General features: G+C 37.9%; 2 protein-coding genes across 3 annotated transcripts; both read left to right on the forward strand.

Moving 5' to 3' along the window:
* Window positions 1–2,593: 2,593 nt before the first annotated feature.
* LOC145491046 (glucose-induced degradation protein 4 homolog) lies at window positions 2,594–9,468 on the forward strand. The gene is made up of 7 exons (XM_081470186.1): window positions 2,594–2,799; window positions 2,918–2,977; window positions 4,444–4,518; window positions 6,058–6,090; window positions 6,716–6,817; window positions 6,943–7,073; window positions 7,767–9,468. The coding sequence occupies exons 1-7, from the start codon at window positions 2,656–2,658 to the stop codon at window positions 7,828–7,830; spliced, it is 609 nt and encodes a 202-aa protein (XP_081326312.1). The 5' UTR covers window positions 2,594–2,655; the 3' UTR covers window positions 7,831–9,468.
* A 1,412-nt stretch (window positions 9,469–10,880) lies between these two features.
* LOC145491027 (glycogenin-1-like) lies at window positions 10,881–13,039 on the forward strand. Of its 2 annotated transcripts, XM_081470166.1 has the most exons (2): window positions 11,164–11,250; window positions 11,340–13,039. In XM_081470166.1, exon 2 carries the CDS (start codon window positions 11,362–11,364, stop codon window positions 12,331–12,333), a length of 972 nt encoding a protein of 323 aa, XP_081326292.1. In that variant the 5' UTR covers window positions 11,164–11,250; window positions 11,340–11,361; the 3' UTR covers window positions 12,334–13,039. The 2 variants fall into 2 exon arrangements, with proteins under 2 accessions (XP_081326291.1, XP_081326292.1); XM_081470165.1 differs by having other exon boundaries at window positions 10,881–13,039.
* Window positions 13,040–14,236: the final 1,197 nt, after the last annotated feature.

A 14,236-nucleotide genomic window follows, 5' to 3' on the forward strand; every position in this document is an offset into this window, starting at 1 on the left:
ATGAGGGAGGATCAGCTGATGCTCAATGATGACAAGACTGAGTTCCTGATTGTAGGTACTCGTCAGCAGCTCTCAAAAGTTTCAATCCAAAGCATCAAGATTGGGCAGACTGAAGTCTCTCCTGTAGCCTCTGCGCGCAATTTAGGCACATGGTTCGATACGCATCTAGATATGGGAACTCACATTACAAAGACTTGTAGCAGCGCTTTCTATTATTTATACAATATACGTCACATTAGGAAATATTTATCCAGAGAATCAACTGAGAAATTAGTTCATGCTTTTATTAGTAGTAGATTGGATTATTGTAATAGCCTTCTGTATGGAATCCCGGAATATCAGACTATGAAATTGCAACGTGTTATGAATGCGAGTGCAAGACTTATATATCGTGCGCACAAGTTCTGTCATATATCACCTCTACTCGCAGAATTACATTGGTTACCAGTGCGCGCCAGGATACATTATAAGATACTCTTGATAACTTTTAAAATTTTGCATGGCCTATCACCTAAGTACCTTTCAGATTTAATTAGTATTCAACAGCCTTCGTCCTACCATTTGAGGCGCAACGACAATGGTCGTTTGTTGGAAAGACCAAGTGTGAAAGCCAAGAAAATATTGGGAGACAGAGCTTTCCAGGTAGCTGCTCCTTTCCTATGGAATAAGCTGCCAAGGTCCGCGCGCGAAGCAACGAACTTAGAATCTTTTAAGACTTTAATTAAGACATTTTTATTTAAGGAATCATTTCAGTTATCTTAGCATATCTATATCTTTATTTGTAATTATCTTTTACCCATTTAATGTAAATATTTTTTATGATTTTGATAGAAAGATTTGTAAAATTTTAGTTATTAATTACTGTTGTGATGCGCTTTTGAATATTTTATAGAAAAGGCGCAATACAAATAATAAATGTTATTGTTATTGTTATTAAGATAAAAGACGGGTGATCGCAGAGGGAACAGACGGTTCACGGCGCTATATGTGAACGCGAAGGCGAGTGTGGAGTGCGAGAAAGCAGCACCAAAAGATAATCGCTTGAAAATTTACCGCTGTTTACATATGTTGCTGCAACCGTCCGTCTGGCCCAACGGTTTTTTTTTCTGATCGGTCGCTTTTAGGTCACGACAAAAGAGGTGACATATTTCTACTGTTTTCAACATTTAATTTATTTTAGTCGATCTTGTGCTTCACGTGAGTTAGCCTGTTCTGCTGGCTTTATAAGCGAACATACACACCTATTACCCGGAAAGATTTCAAGCCAGATTTTATTTGCGTTTCTCGGTATTGAAATTCTCTTCTCAAGATTCTGTCGACACATGCACAAACGAGGGTTGGTCATGGCGCTGCTCCCGAGCTAACTGAACACCTGAAAGTCAGCTGATGGATGGTATTTATATTGTGCACTCGCCCATGTGGGAAAAAAAATATTCGAGATTCGTTGTACAAACTGAAGGAATTTTACATGTAAAAGAACTGACTGGTAATTCGAAGGAAATAAGGTGCATTAAAGAAAGTTCGTAGGGTTCCCCTCGTCTAACAAGGAATTTTCAAAGAAACTAAACAATACAGGGGTTAATATAATGACGGGTCATGAAAAACTAACGATTGTTAGCATGGAGAGAGGGTATAGATAACCCAGCTCAAAAGACTAGCGTGTGAACAGGCTCCTGATTGGGTTATGGAGGTTGAGCTAGCCGAGTGTGGTACAGGGCGAGGGTTGCGAGCTGAGAGCGGTCCAAATTTTACTTGCGCTCGTCGGCTCGCCTTGCTCGCCGCATGTTTTCGCCCTCGCTAGGAGCCTGTCCCGGGGGGTGCTCCCTACAACGGCCTATACGGGAAGGCTCCGACCGAAAGGGGTACCTTTTTCAGGCTTCAGGTATATAAAATGGTAGGGACGTCACAAGTAAAGGTAAATCTGTCACTTGGGTATAACGTGAACGGGAACTAAATATAGGATACTTGCTTATTTTGGTTAACATCAGTCTTTTGGTAATTCTTGATGAGTTCATTTATTTCATTCCAAGGGTTTAGAAAAGGGCTGCAGCATTCTAATAGATCCCAAACGTCCGTTGAAATGGCTATTTTTGTAGAGTTGCCCCTCCCCACCCCCCTCCACCACCGTTCTCTCGTGTCCGGTATACGTTCCCTGCCTTCGGGGGAGAAGGGCGGGCTCCTTTCCCGAACAGCGGCTGGTAATCGAGCCTACCCCTGAACAATTTATTTATTTATTTATTTATTTATTTATTATTTATTTATTTATTTATTTATTGCAATTTATTGGCAGATTTACATAACAACAAAAATAAATAAATAAATAAATAAGGCTAGCCATAAGGATAATTTGTAAAAGAGTTGCGTGACCCCATATAAAAACAGATCACCTCATAAAATTATAAAATTACAATAATCTCGCAAAAAACTGTAATAATATTTACAATTTTTCGAGAGCAAAGCCTGTGTGGTTTTGTTTGTTTTCGATCACATTCTCCTGAACGATCCCTGAACCCCTGAACGGGCTACCAAAATTTCGCAGTCGAGGAAGACTGAGCTCTAGCACTACGTAATTAAAATAATTACCCACACTGCCTCGAGGGAGTGGCGTTGGCAAGTTCAAAAGACCACCGTACAGTTGTAAAAAGTTCTGCCGAAATGCCGGGGAAAATTGCCCTGAATCCCCTTCCTCCGGGCACGAAACAGCCTGGTTTGGCACAGTCTTTGTTGTACAGTGGAAGCAGATTTCAGGGGCACCAAAAAAGTAAGGGAAATCGTTACGACGTCGAAGTTGTGTTGAAGGTAAGTTCGCGTGAGTCGTGTCGCAACTCTAAGAAATTCCCGCCGTAGTGTCATTGGATGATTCTGGTCTTGAAATTTTTCAAGGAAGGCTAATGAATATTCCATGCTTTCCTTTTAGCACGTAGACCAAGAAAAGGGGTTTCTGTGTGGATATTTGAAAATAAAGGGTCTAACAGATGTAAGTTGATTTTTTTCGTGCTTTGTGTCTCTGTATTGTACAGATGTCTGTCTGCTCCGCTGCCCTCGATTGACAGTTGAAAGGAAAACTTAGATTTGTTTGCCAAGGCTTTCGTGCAGTTGTTTTCGTTTATGCCCTCCTATCTTGGCAACGCTCCCAGTTCATCGTTTATACGATATTTCTAATATTTACGATCAGGTGTTTTACCTCTGATGTAAGACCCATTGTTTTCTCAGGAAGAATAAACTAGAAAGTTCAGTTCTGAATAGCTGTGTAGACTTCTATATACAGTCTGACCGTCTACTTTTATGTGTTAACATGGATTTATCTAGAAACATGATTAGAAATTTATATGTATTCATATATTAATGCTGTTTATGAATGAATGTGAAATTGTTTTGATCGATGTTATTTTGATCAAGGAACTAGTCTGTAGTTCAAAGCAGTAATGTATAATAACTGTCAGTTTTTCCTAAATCAAATGTATACGATTTTCGTATCCATTATTCCCGAATTTCTGAAAAAACTGAACACTTCTAAACGTTACCAAAGACGTTAGGACAACTTCCGAACATTGCTGAAGATTCCCAAAGAATGTATAATGTAGCACTGTGAGGCCCTAAATCTTGGTGCCATCTTCTTTTAGCTTGTTACTTAGGACTCAGATGTGACATTAAGCGAAATGTGAGAGGCTTAGGCCCTTAATTAAGATTGAAAAATCTGTGCATCCACACATTACTCAAGCTGAATAGTTTTGCTTGTTGTATCGAGCAAGGCTATCATTTTACTAATATTAAAATTGAAGAAGGAACCTCCACTCAGCCTTAGATTCTCGGTCTACTCTAGTGGATAGTGTTTTATATGTATCTGGAGGATGGTGTAAGCTATCCATTGAACAACCAGGACCTGCGTTCATGCTTGGAACAGTCACAGATGATTTAGGGCAATTGGAACAAGTTAAAAAGTGGGCCAAATTATCTCACTCTACCTAAGTTTAACTTGGTTTCCAAAGTGAAGTTCTTCATCTAGATAGGGTGCTTGTTTATTGTGGATTAACCCAAAAGTGTGTTGTGTTTAGTGTGAAGGCCACACTGTCATGTTTCTATATTTTCAACTATTTGATAAGGCTGCTTGAAGTTCATTTTTGTAGCAGCAGAACATTGTAGTTAAAGTTCCAAACCTTTATTTCACTCAGTTGCACTAGAAAAACCTCAGTCACATATTGCTACTTGCTATAATTTTGTTAACTGATTCTTGTATAAGTTTTGCATCTAACTACATTTCCCTACAAGTGTTCGTGTAACATCAAGTTTTAAAAATTCAGGGTTCTCATTAATTTAGGGAATAAAGGGCTTGTTTCATGAAGTAGACGACTGACACTGATTTGAGCACTGAAGAGACAAGCCTCTAGGGAGGCTTCCCCAGATATGATATAAATTTATAATATACTTTTGTGTTGTTTACAGGAATATCCTAATCTTACGACATTTTTTGATGGCGAAATTATTGGAGAAAAACATCCCTTTTTGACAAGAAAATGGGTAAGGACTTAACTAAGTCTTGTAGTGTCATTTATACCTGTAAGCAATTATTTTACATTCCTGACTTATGTAATTTCTATTGGTCAGGATAGCATGGCACTTAGCTGTTCTCTGGTGAATATTCTGTGTCTCTTTCCTAAAATGCAATTCTGTAGCGAATTCAAATTAACCTCAAGCTCCAACTAATTTGAGCTGGTATAAAAAATTCAAATATATTAGGTGATGTGGTGTACTTGCCAGATATTCTCTTCAAACAGAGACTGCTGTTTAGAGACAGCGTTTGAAACCACGAATGTATATGACTTGGTAATTGATATCATGTGAGGATCTCAGGTGCACAACCCCTACCCTTGTGGTAGACAGATTCGGCTAACATGCTGACCCTCACATCCTTGTTGCCACCCAGTTCAGATCATGTGATGATTCATTTGGGTGGTTTAAATTGTCCTGTTTGTACAAAGTCCCATGCAATCAGTTGTGCGTGACAGATTGCGCAGTTGTAACCTCCCAGATGAATCATCACATGGTCTGAATAGGTGGTTTTCACTGTCACGCAGTGAAAAACTAAATTGAAAACTGTTCAGAGGATAAAGTCAAGAAATTTTATTATTATAGGAGACGAGTATAGAAGACACTTCTCCAAGTTTTGGGTCTCTGCGTTTTCCCAAACTTCAGATATTCGTCGAAATGTTTTGCGCAAATTTACAGAGCCCAGTATGGAGCTGCCATGTTGGTGGAGATCTGTGCTCCACCAACATGGCGGGTGGAAAATAGTGCAAACATCTGGAACTTACTTTGGCTATCTAGGCGACTGATTATCTGAACTGAAACAACAACCATTTACAAAAGCACTTTTCCTAACTCTTAAAAAGGCTAAAAATCAGCAGATACGTGTATATTTTTTCCACGAATGCAATTGAAGCGGTATGTCACGCACCGCCATAACTCTGAACTTCAAACGGCGCTGGTTTCCAAACCAAGCACGCTATTAAGCTGATAAGTTGTAGACAGATATAAATTTAGATCCCCTTATGCTTTATGAGGATAAAAAATTTGGTGGCTCTTTAGTTTTGGATTTTGGAATTTGATGAGGTCACATGAAAATGATCTATTGGGTGGCAACAAAGATGTAAAACATATTAGCCAAATCCATGTAGCAATAAGACAATCTCACATGAAACAGAATTAAGTCATCCCTATCTAAGTTCATGTCTTTAATTTAGAAAGAAGTATTACTTCATCTGCAATCTTCTTACATTTCATATTAAATTTGTACAGTGGAGTTCTGATTTTTCAAACCCTTGAATTTGAAAGTGAAGCAGTTTTTTTGCTCCCTGTCCAAAAAGGGTAGGAGAAATTTACATGTACCTTTGATTTTTCAAGCCACCACCATACATTTTGAATCAATTCCCATTCCCCAAGGTGGTTCAAAAGTCAGGACTCCATTGTACATGTTATTGCCAGAAGTGAATATTAAAATATAAAGGTAATTTTGTTCAGTGCCACTCTGAAGTTCAACTATCTTTGATTTATCTCCAGGATGCTGATGAAGATGTTGACAGAAAACACTGGGTAATTTACGTTTTCATAATAACTTTTTATTAATTATCACAGTGTGGGTGAATAGCAGAGACCATTCCACTATTGCAATTTTCCTCCAAATTCTATTTTGCTGTTGTTTTGTTAGAACCACATAATTACTAATATATGATTTTCATTATTTATTAAATGGTAACAGTAAGGATTTAAGAATCACCTTGTACAGCTGAAATTGAAATTGTGTATCCCTTGAAAGTACTGCCAGTAGCATCCTTCTTAAGATTTTCATTCACAGAACCAAATAAACTAAATCAAGATTTGGCTAAAGGTATATGAAGGTTATCAGTTTCCATGTTACTGTGTCTCTGTCGCTTGAAATCTAAGAAAACGAGAATTACTCTGCGAAAATCAGCCAAACATGTAGATGTGAGTTTTTGTTTGCAAAGAGAAAATAGCCTTTAGAGTAATATGAGCATGGCTCTCATCCTTGTCTGTACATTTTCTATTGGGTCTTTCGTTATACTTGAGTGTATGATACTCCACTATTGCATTGATAGTTAGAATTATTTTATTGAGATAGTGGTTTTAATGTGGAGTAATTTTGTTCCTATTTTCTGATGTGGCTGATAAACTTTTAATTTGCTTGTTTTTGTTACAGGGCAAATTTCTGGCATTTTACCAGTTTGCAAAAACATTCAACTCAGATAGTTTTGATTACAACCAACTGGACAACCTAGACTTTGTTTTCATGAGATGGAAGGTAGAACTAGTTTTCAAATGTACTTCCTGTTTTCTTGTAAGTTTGCTTTGTGATGTAGGCTCACTACAGTTAATAATACAAGTCAATTTTGCTCACTGTAGTTTCCTAATGTCTTGAATTTACAGGAACACTTCTTAGTTCCAGATCACACCATCACAGATATAACTGGGGCATCATTTGCAGGCTTCTATTACGTATGTCTACAGAAATCAGCTGCTACCATTGAAGGTTACTACTATCACCGAAGCTCAGAATGGTTAGCTCTTGTTTATTTTGTTTCACTTCTGTTAGTCTGTGCTTCTAGTAAAGCATAAGCCAGGGGCACTTGCGTAAATAAATGAAAGACAAAAAAAAGACGAAAAGAAATATTTATTGCTTCAATCTGTTTTAAAATATTGCCTGATATATCATAAAGACCAAGGGCAATATTCTCCCAGTATGGTGCCAAATTAGTGAGAGTCATGGGTTCAAATCCTGTTTCAACCAAGTGGATGGTTTAAGGCCTTTTCCTTACATCTGCAGAAGTTATGTACACTTGTAACTGTGATGATCTGTCATGTCTTTAAATGTTTCTCCTGCAGTTCAGATATATCATGTTCCATGTATTTCCTTGCATGAAACTTAGCAAACAACAAGTGTATTACATGGGCATTAACGCATAATGCCTGTATATGTATGACAGAAAAATCTGGCCCAGACTATTAGCCTATCACAGCATGTTTTACATCAGGTCTAGTCATAAATATTAATAAAATAATAATCATATGAAACCTAGTGAAGCATTATTTTACTTAACTGAAAAAGATAGCAACCAATTCTAAGGTATCAATAATTCACAGAGTTTTTGGAACAACTTTACTTGACATCAACATGTTGATAGTTGGCCAAACTTTCACTAGTTAGGTTATTTTGCAACCTTTTAGTAACAGTCATTATTTTTCTCTCCTAGGTTCCAGTCATTAAATCTTGTCCATGTTCCTGATCACAGTCAACCCATTTATGAATTCAGATGATAGTGAACTTTGTGTTCTGCTTCTCCAGAAAGATTTTTTAGACGTATTATTGGATTTACATTAGATTGTTTTATGCTTTTCACAAGGTTTAAAGCTCAAGTCAAGCAAGCTCAACAGAGGTTAACCAAAAATGAGATTAGGCTTTAGATTTTACCTGCCAATAGCATAGTCATGGGTTTATGCTACGTTCCTATACAGTGATTAGTTATTAAGAGGAGAAAGTATTTCCTGACAATTCTCATGTCGTGATCCAAATGATGATATATTGAAGGAATGTTTAAGTTATGTTACATGTACGTCCTTATTTAATCACTGAGATGATTTTGTATGAAAGTAGAACTGAGAAAACATTATTGATGCGACAAATCAAGTTATGGATTGTAATTTTGTTTTTGGTTCAAGAAGCTAAGCTCTAAATTATTCTAGATGCATTTGCCTGGTATTGTAGGGGAATCGTTGTTTACAGTATTTGCCTTCAGCCTGATCAAGCTACAAAAATATCAACTCTTGAGTTTTGAAAGGGCATGGTATGATGAACTGCCCCCTCTCCCTCACAAAAAAGAAACTTCTAGTTAGTTTTTATAAAGGATTGATGGGCTCATTAAGGCTTTTACCAACCAGAAATTTTGCAGTGTCTGGAAGCCAATACTTCTTCAACAGTACATCCAAAGAGAAGAAAATTCTATTACTCCGATTTTTCAATAAGTCAGTTTCATAAGCTCTTACGATGTTTGGAGTCAAAGGAGGCAATATGTAAACAATGACACCTGCAAAGATTCGCCCATTTGCTGTTTTTTCTTTTTTTGTGGCTGCTAAAATAATGCAGTCATTTATTGGATGAGAGGTAGTGCAGTGTCCTTATGATAAATATGCAGGACTATGGATGGAGACATTACAGTTTGACTCCTAGCTGTGGGGTCTTTTTGGTTTGTTCTTGGCAAGACACACACTCTGCCTCTCTTTCTACCCCAGCCTGGGAATATAAAATAATTAATGGTTTACAACAGAAGCCCAAAGTTATAGACTCCTGGTCCTGGATTTATCGTTTCAGAGACAGCCTATCAAAACATGGCTGAATATGTGCACCTAATGTGCATCTAGGCTTGGCTGGATAAATATTTTATTCAGTTATTTTTACAGTCATTATTGATAGATGTAATTATTGTGCTACCAGTGGCTCATGATTTTGAATGAAGGTCCAGTTAGAACAAAAACTGCAGGCTTTTCCCTGTGATCTTAGGTGAGGATACCAGAAAAATGTTTTAACAGCCTTCTGAATGGTTCACAAGATTAAAATTTGAAAAAAAAAGAGAGTTGGTAAGATGGTAAGCTGAAAAATTAAGTTTGTCGCACATTTTACCCAGGTTTCAGAGATTTTAAATTTCCTCATTTCCATCAGGGCATGGCTCCAATATGATCAAGGGGAAAAAATCCTCTTGGACTAGGGTAGAGAGAGTTACACAATTTAAAATATTGTTTAGTAAACTGTTAATAATTGGTTAGTGCAGTGACTACTGTCCATCCAATATTGTTGCCAAGTGATGTCTATGATTGCCATGGTCACACTGACACACATGGGAGATTATAGCAATAAAACTGGGCTACTCTTGTAAAATAAAGTTATAACTTAGTACTTTTGGCTCTGTCAATTCCAAGCCCTCCCATTCCCCCCTCCCCAGGCATTGGACCGGTATTTGACATTTTCTTCTCATAAGGTGGCAAAAGCCCCACCATGCGGGGCCAGCTGGTCCACACAAAATCCCTGCCGTGTGGCTGTGAGAATAGTGCTAATGCCCCATATTATATTGAAAAGATTGTTAAGTCCAAAAATGTTACAAACAGGAATTAAAATAAAATTCAAAAAAGTGATAGCCCATACACCATAGTCCTGTCATGTTCAAGAAGAACAAATAACTCATTACATTCCAACACATAAGCAGACGAAATAAGTCCAAAAAATAGAGTGGAAATTTAAATTGAGTTAAAGGGTGTGGGGAACAATCTTAGGTACAGATCCAGAGCTATTGCCAAGGGATTGCTGGAGATAGTATCTTATGGTAGGCGATTCTGGAGCATTTCTAACATTAAATGGTGAATAGACCATATTTGTATTCTCGGTATTGGACTGGAGTTAACTTGCAATGGAGGCTCGTGGGGAATATCATTGAAAAGAGATTTAAAATATCATTTCCATTTGATTCCCCACATTATCTTCAGTTGCAAGCTAGTTCCAGTCCTAAACCAAGAATACCAATAAGGTCTATTTTATCAGGGGGGACACCACACTTTAAAAAGCACATGACCGTCCTCATCTGCACGTTAGAAAACTTAGAGAAAAGGAGCTAGAGTTTGGAAATTTTTCAACACAGATATTGCTGCAGACTTCGTGGTGTATACTGGCAAAAATTAAACTGAAAATAATTAGATTAGTCTTTCAGCCATCTGTTTGATTTCAGGACCCATGCGAGATAAATCTAAAAATTTATTTATCATGGTAAATTGGAAGTAATTTTGTAATCAAAACTGAAGAAACTGCGACCGATGGTGGACCCCAGGCGGCAGAATATGGCCATTCTAATGCATGATGTTAAAAAATTTCTCTGTTATTGCAGACTTCATCAGTGGTGGATACAGACCATGAGCTAAGGGGAAGGGGGGGGGCTTGTTTTGCTTGCCCTGCCGGCTTTCCTTCTTTTATTTCTTCTTTTCTCCCCCAAATGAGAGGGGTGGCCAGGCCCCCTGGGCCCCTTCCCTACATCCGCCACTGTTCATGGCATTTAGTTGTCTTGCTGTGAACAGTTCCATTGCAGTTCTAACCAAAAAGCCCCTGAAGAACCGCCATTTTTTAAATCTCCCCATTCAAAACGTTTAAATCCCTTAAAGCCTCAAAAATTCGCCCAAAAATCAGCTTGGTGGAAGAAATCCTCAAAAAAACTGATAAACTATTTTATGTAATTTACAATGAAATGCAGTATTAGTTTCCAGCTCCTCAATCCCTCTTTCAATAGGTATATTTAAGATTCCTTTTATCCCGTGCCAGCCAATAATGCGAGGCATACCTCTACTACCAGTTTAAGACTGTAGGCACGTCACGAATTCTAAATCGGTTTTTTTTTCTGTACATTGCTACCAAACAAACTTGTTGTGTTTTCTGAAAATAACCCTTGCACGCCTTGCGTGCCTATATTTTTTCTCGTGTCCTACTCGTACCCAGGAATTCTCAGCGACGTTGTCTCGGCGGCCATTTTCCGTTTTCCGAAAGGGATTCCAGTTCTTTGCATGTTTCGAGTTTTCAGCGAACATTGTTTCAAGTGAAGAAGAAAAAGCAAACGGAGTAGAATGAAGGAGTCCTCACGAACAAGACAGAAAGGATCTCGTCGAACGATCTGTGCAATGGCCTTCATTCCATCCTTAATTGTGGTGATATTTCTCGTTGTTTGGAGACCGCTCTTGCTTCCATATTTCTTTAGATACGCAAAGATGGTTATTTCTGAATTTATGATCGATAGGCAGAGGTTTCAGGATAATCAAATGCAGTTGGCCAACAAGGAATGGAGAATGTATCAAATTGAAAAGCGATTTGGCCAAGACTGGTGCAAAGAGAACGTGAAGCCAAGAAGTGACGTCACATGGCTGACCGTCATGGTGAATGAAGATTTCGCCGCCCCTACGTTGGTTCTCGGTCACTCTATCCGTACATTTTCATGCCAGAAGAACATGATCGCGTTTGTTTCGGAAAAGGTGAGCGAGGGAACGCGAAAAGCCCTTCAGAGTGTTGGTTGGGAAACTCGAGTGGTTGAAGAAATGGACTGTGATTGGTTAGATGCCAAAATTGGTGGAGACCGCAACAGTGGGTGGTTTGGAAAGCCACTTGGACACAGAATAAGAGGGACACACACACGATTCCATGCTTGGAACTATACAGAATATTCAAAAATCATTTACCTTGATGCAGACTACATGTTGATGACAAACATGGATGAACTTTTTGACATTCCAGATGATTTTGCCGCTGTTCCATGCTCCAGACCGGGTGTGTTGGAACCATGCTTCAATGCAGGACTTCTGGTTGTTAGACCAGACACCAACTCTTACCAGGAGATCATGAAAAATTGGTGGAAAACCACAAAAAAAGACACTTGTCCCAGTGATCAAGTTTTGCTCTGGCATTATTATGCAGACGCTGGTAACTGGAAGGCACTTCCTTATGCATACAACATTAGACGCATTATTTTTAGGCCCCTGAACTCATTCCATTATGCATGCTGCAGGCCACCTAAACCATGGTCTGCAGCTTGCAGGCCAAGCAGAATAGAAGCCAAGGATTTTAAGGGACCAATTGTAACTGTTGATCATATGTCATTAATCTTCTGGAAAAATTTCTATGAATTGTTAGAGAAGTACAACTTAGATGAATGGTGGAGGTCTACAAAGTTCTTCCAGCCATCACAGGAGTTTGGGGTTGTGTCTTATGCTGACTGCTGGAAACATGTACCGAAATAATCTGGATGACAAATTATTCGTTCACAGGAAGTCGAAGGTCACATTAAGGGCAGAAATGTACACGAATGCATGCAAAATTGTAGGGCAGGAGGTGCAGGGGGGGAGAGGTCACACCCTGCTCATTCACCTCTTGTTCCTCTGTCTCTTAACTCCTAATTGATTTTTCCCAAAACAATTAGATTAGTCACTCTCAATTTCTATGCATGATAGTTGATTCAGGCTGTGCACTTGTCAGCTATTACAAGATAGAAATGTTGAGCTCATAATCTATTTGTTAAGTATATGGCATACCAGCTGCTTTTATTGTATTCAGTTTTGTAGACATGGCAGATATTGCTAATGCAATGTTACAGGAAATGTCTGCATTAAAAAAAAAAACACTTTGTTGCTTGGAAAAGATAAAAACAGGTCTGTCAAACTTTATGATTTAAAATGGCCACATGATTTTCCCTTTGGGAACTGCATTTTTGTATGACAGCCATAAATGTGAAGTGAAAAACTTCCACAATAAAAATAAAGGAGCACCCAAATCAAAACAAACAAAATCATTATTTCACATGCTGCACAACTGTTCAAACTCAAGTCAAAGGCAGGGCCGTAGCTAGTAAAATAGACTATGAGTAGTACTGTTCCTCTTTTGCTTTGCCCTTCGTGCGTGACGCGAAAGAAAACCACTGGAAAGAAATGGCTATGCGAAATCCTGGGGTTCTAGAAGCACATGTCTCGTCTGCAGGATTTCACGCAGCCATTTTTTCTTTATGGTTTATTTACGGTCTTGTTCGACAGACTAAGTGAAAGAGGGACTTCTCGAAGTCTTCTAGGAAGAAGGAAACTAATGCACATTCCTCCGTCATTTTTTTTTTTTTTTTTCGTTTTTTGTTTATTGTCATAATTAATACCCTAAATATCTAAGAAGGAAATCTAACCATGGACACTGCATCAGTCATAATTTTTTCATGGACTTTGCCTCAGTCATAATTAGTTTCTGGCTACGGCCCTGAAAGGCGACAAACGTCTTGAAATTTAATACACTTTTTTATCTTGTTTATTTCACTTATGTCCAGGATTGAATGCTAAATAAGATGCATGCTCCTTATGAGATGCATCACAAAGTGTCACTTTCATAGTCATACTTGACATTATTATGTGTGTTTTGGTGGCATTTTTACAAATGAGGACACTTCGTGATGCTTATCACAAAGAGAATGCATATAATAAGCGTGCACTCCTGGACATATCTGGTCTTTTTGTAGTATCATTTTTTTACCTCTATTTTACACTTCTTTGTTTAAGTTCTAGTATAACTGAAAATTTTATGACTGGGTAAATTATATATAATACAATCTATGCTTCCGGGGTTTTTTGTTTCACTGAACTATGGGTGTATGCCAAGTAAGTAAAACGTTTACCGAAAATTAGTGGCAAAAAGTCTTATTAGCCCAGCAAATCATTCCAGTTTGGAAAATAGGTTATTTGGAATAATGAAACTGAAAGATCACAGACATCTTCAAGTCAAATGTAAACACTAATAATAATAATGATAATGAAAATGATAATGATAATGATGATGATAATGATGATGATGATACTGATATAATAATATATATTACTAATTAATAATTTGTTCTATCACTTTTTACCTAAGTTATTTTTTTACATCTACTTAGCTATAGATATTGCCAAAACTCAATATGTTTATGTAATTTAATGAGTGAATGCAGGAGCCCAGCTGAGTGATGTTTTACTGAAAGTGTTACCAATGAGTAAATTTTATGAATGCCTGTTTCTGTTTTCTTGTTGCCTTCAACCATGCATGTATATTATAAATGTGTAGTTCCAGAAAATATCAATACCTCCCCAATGGAAGGGATTTTTTCTAAGACAACCTCCCCCCCCCCCCCCC

The sequence above is a fragment of the Orbicella franksi genome, chromosome 6 (assembly GCF_964199315.1).
Source record: "Orbicella franksi chromosome 6, jaOrbFran1.1, whole genome shotgun sequence".
NCBI lineage: Eukaryota > Metazoa > Cnidaria > Anthozoa > Scleractinia > Merulinidae > Orbicella > Orbicella franksi.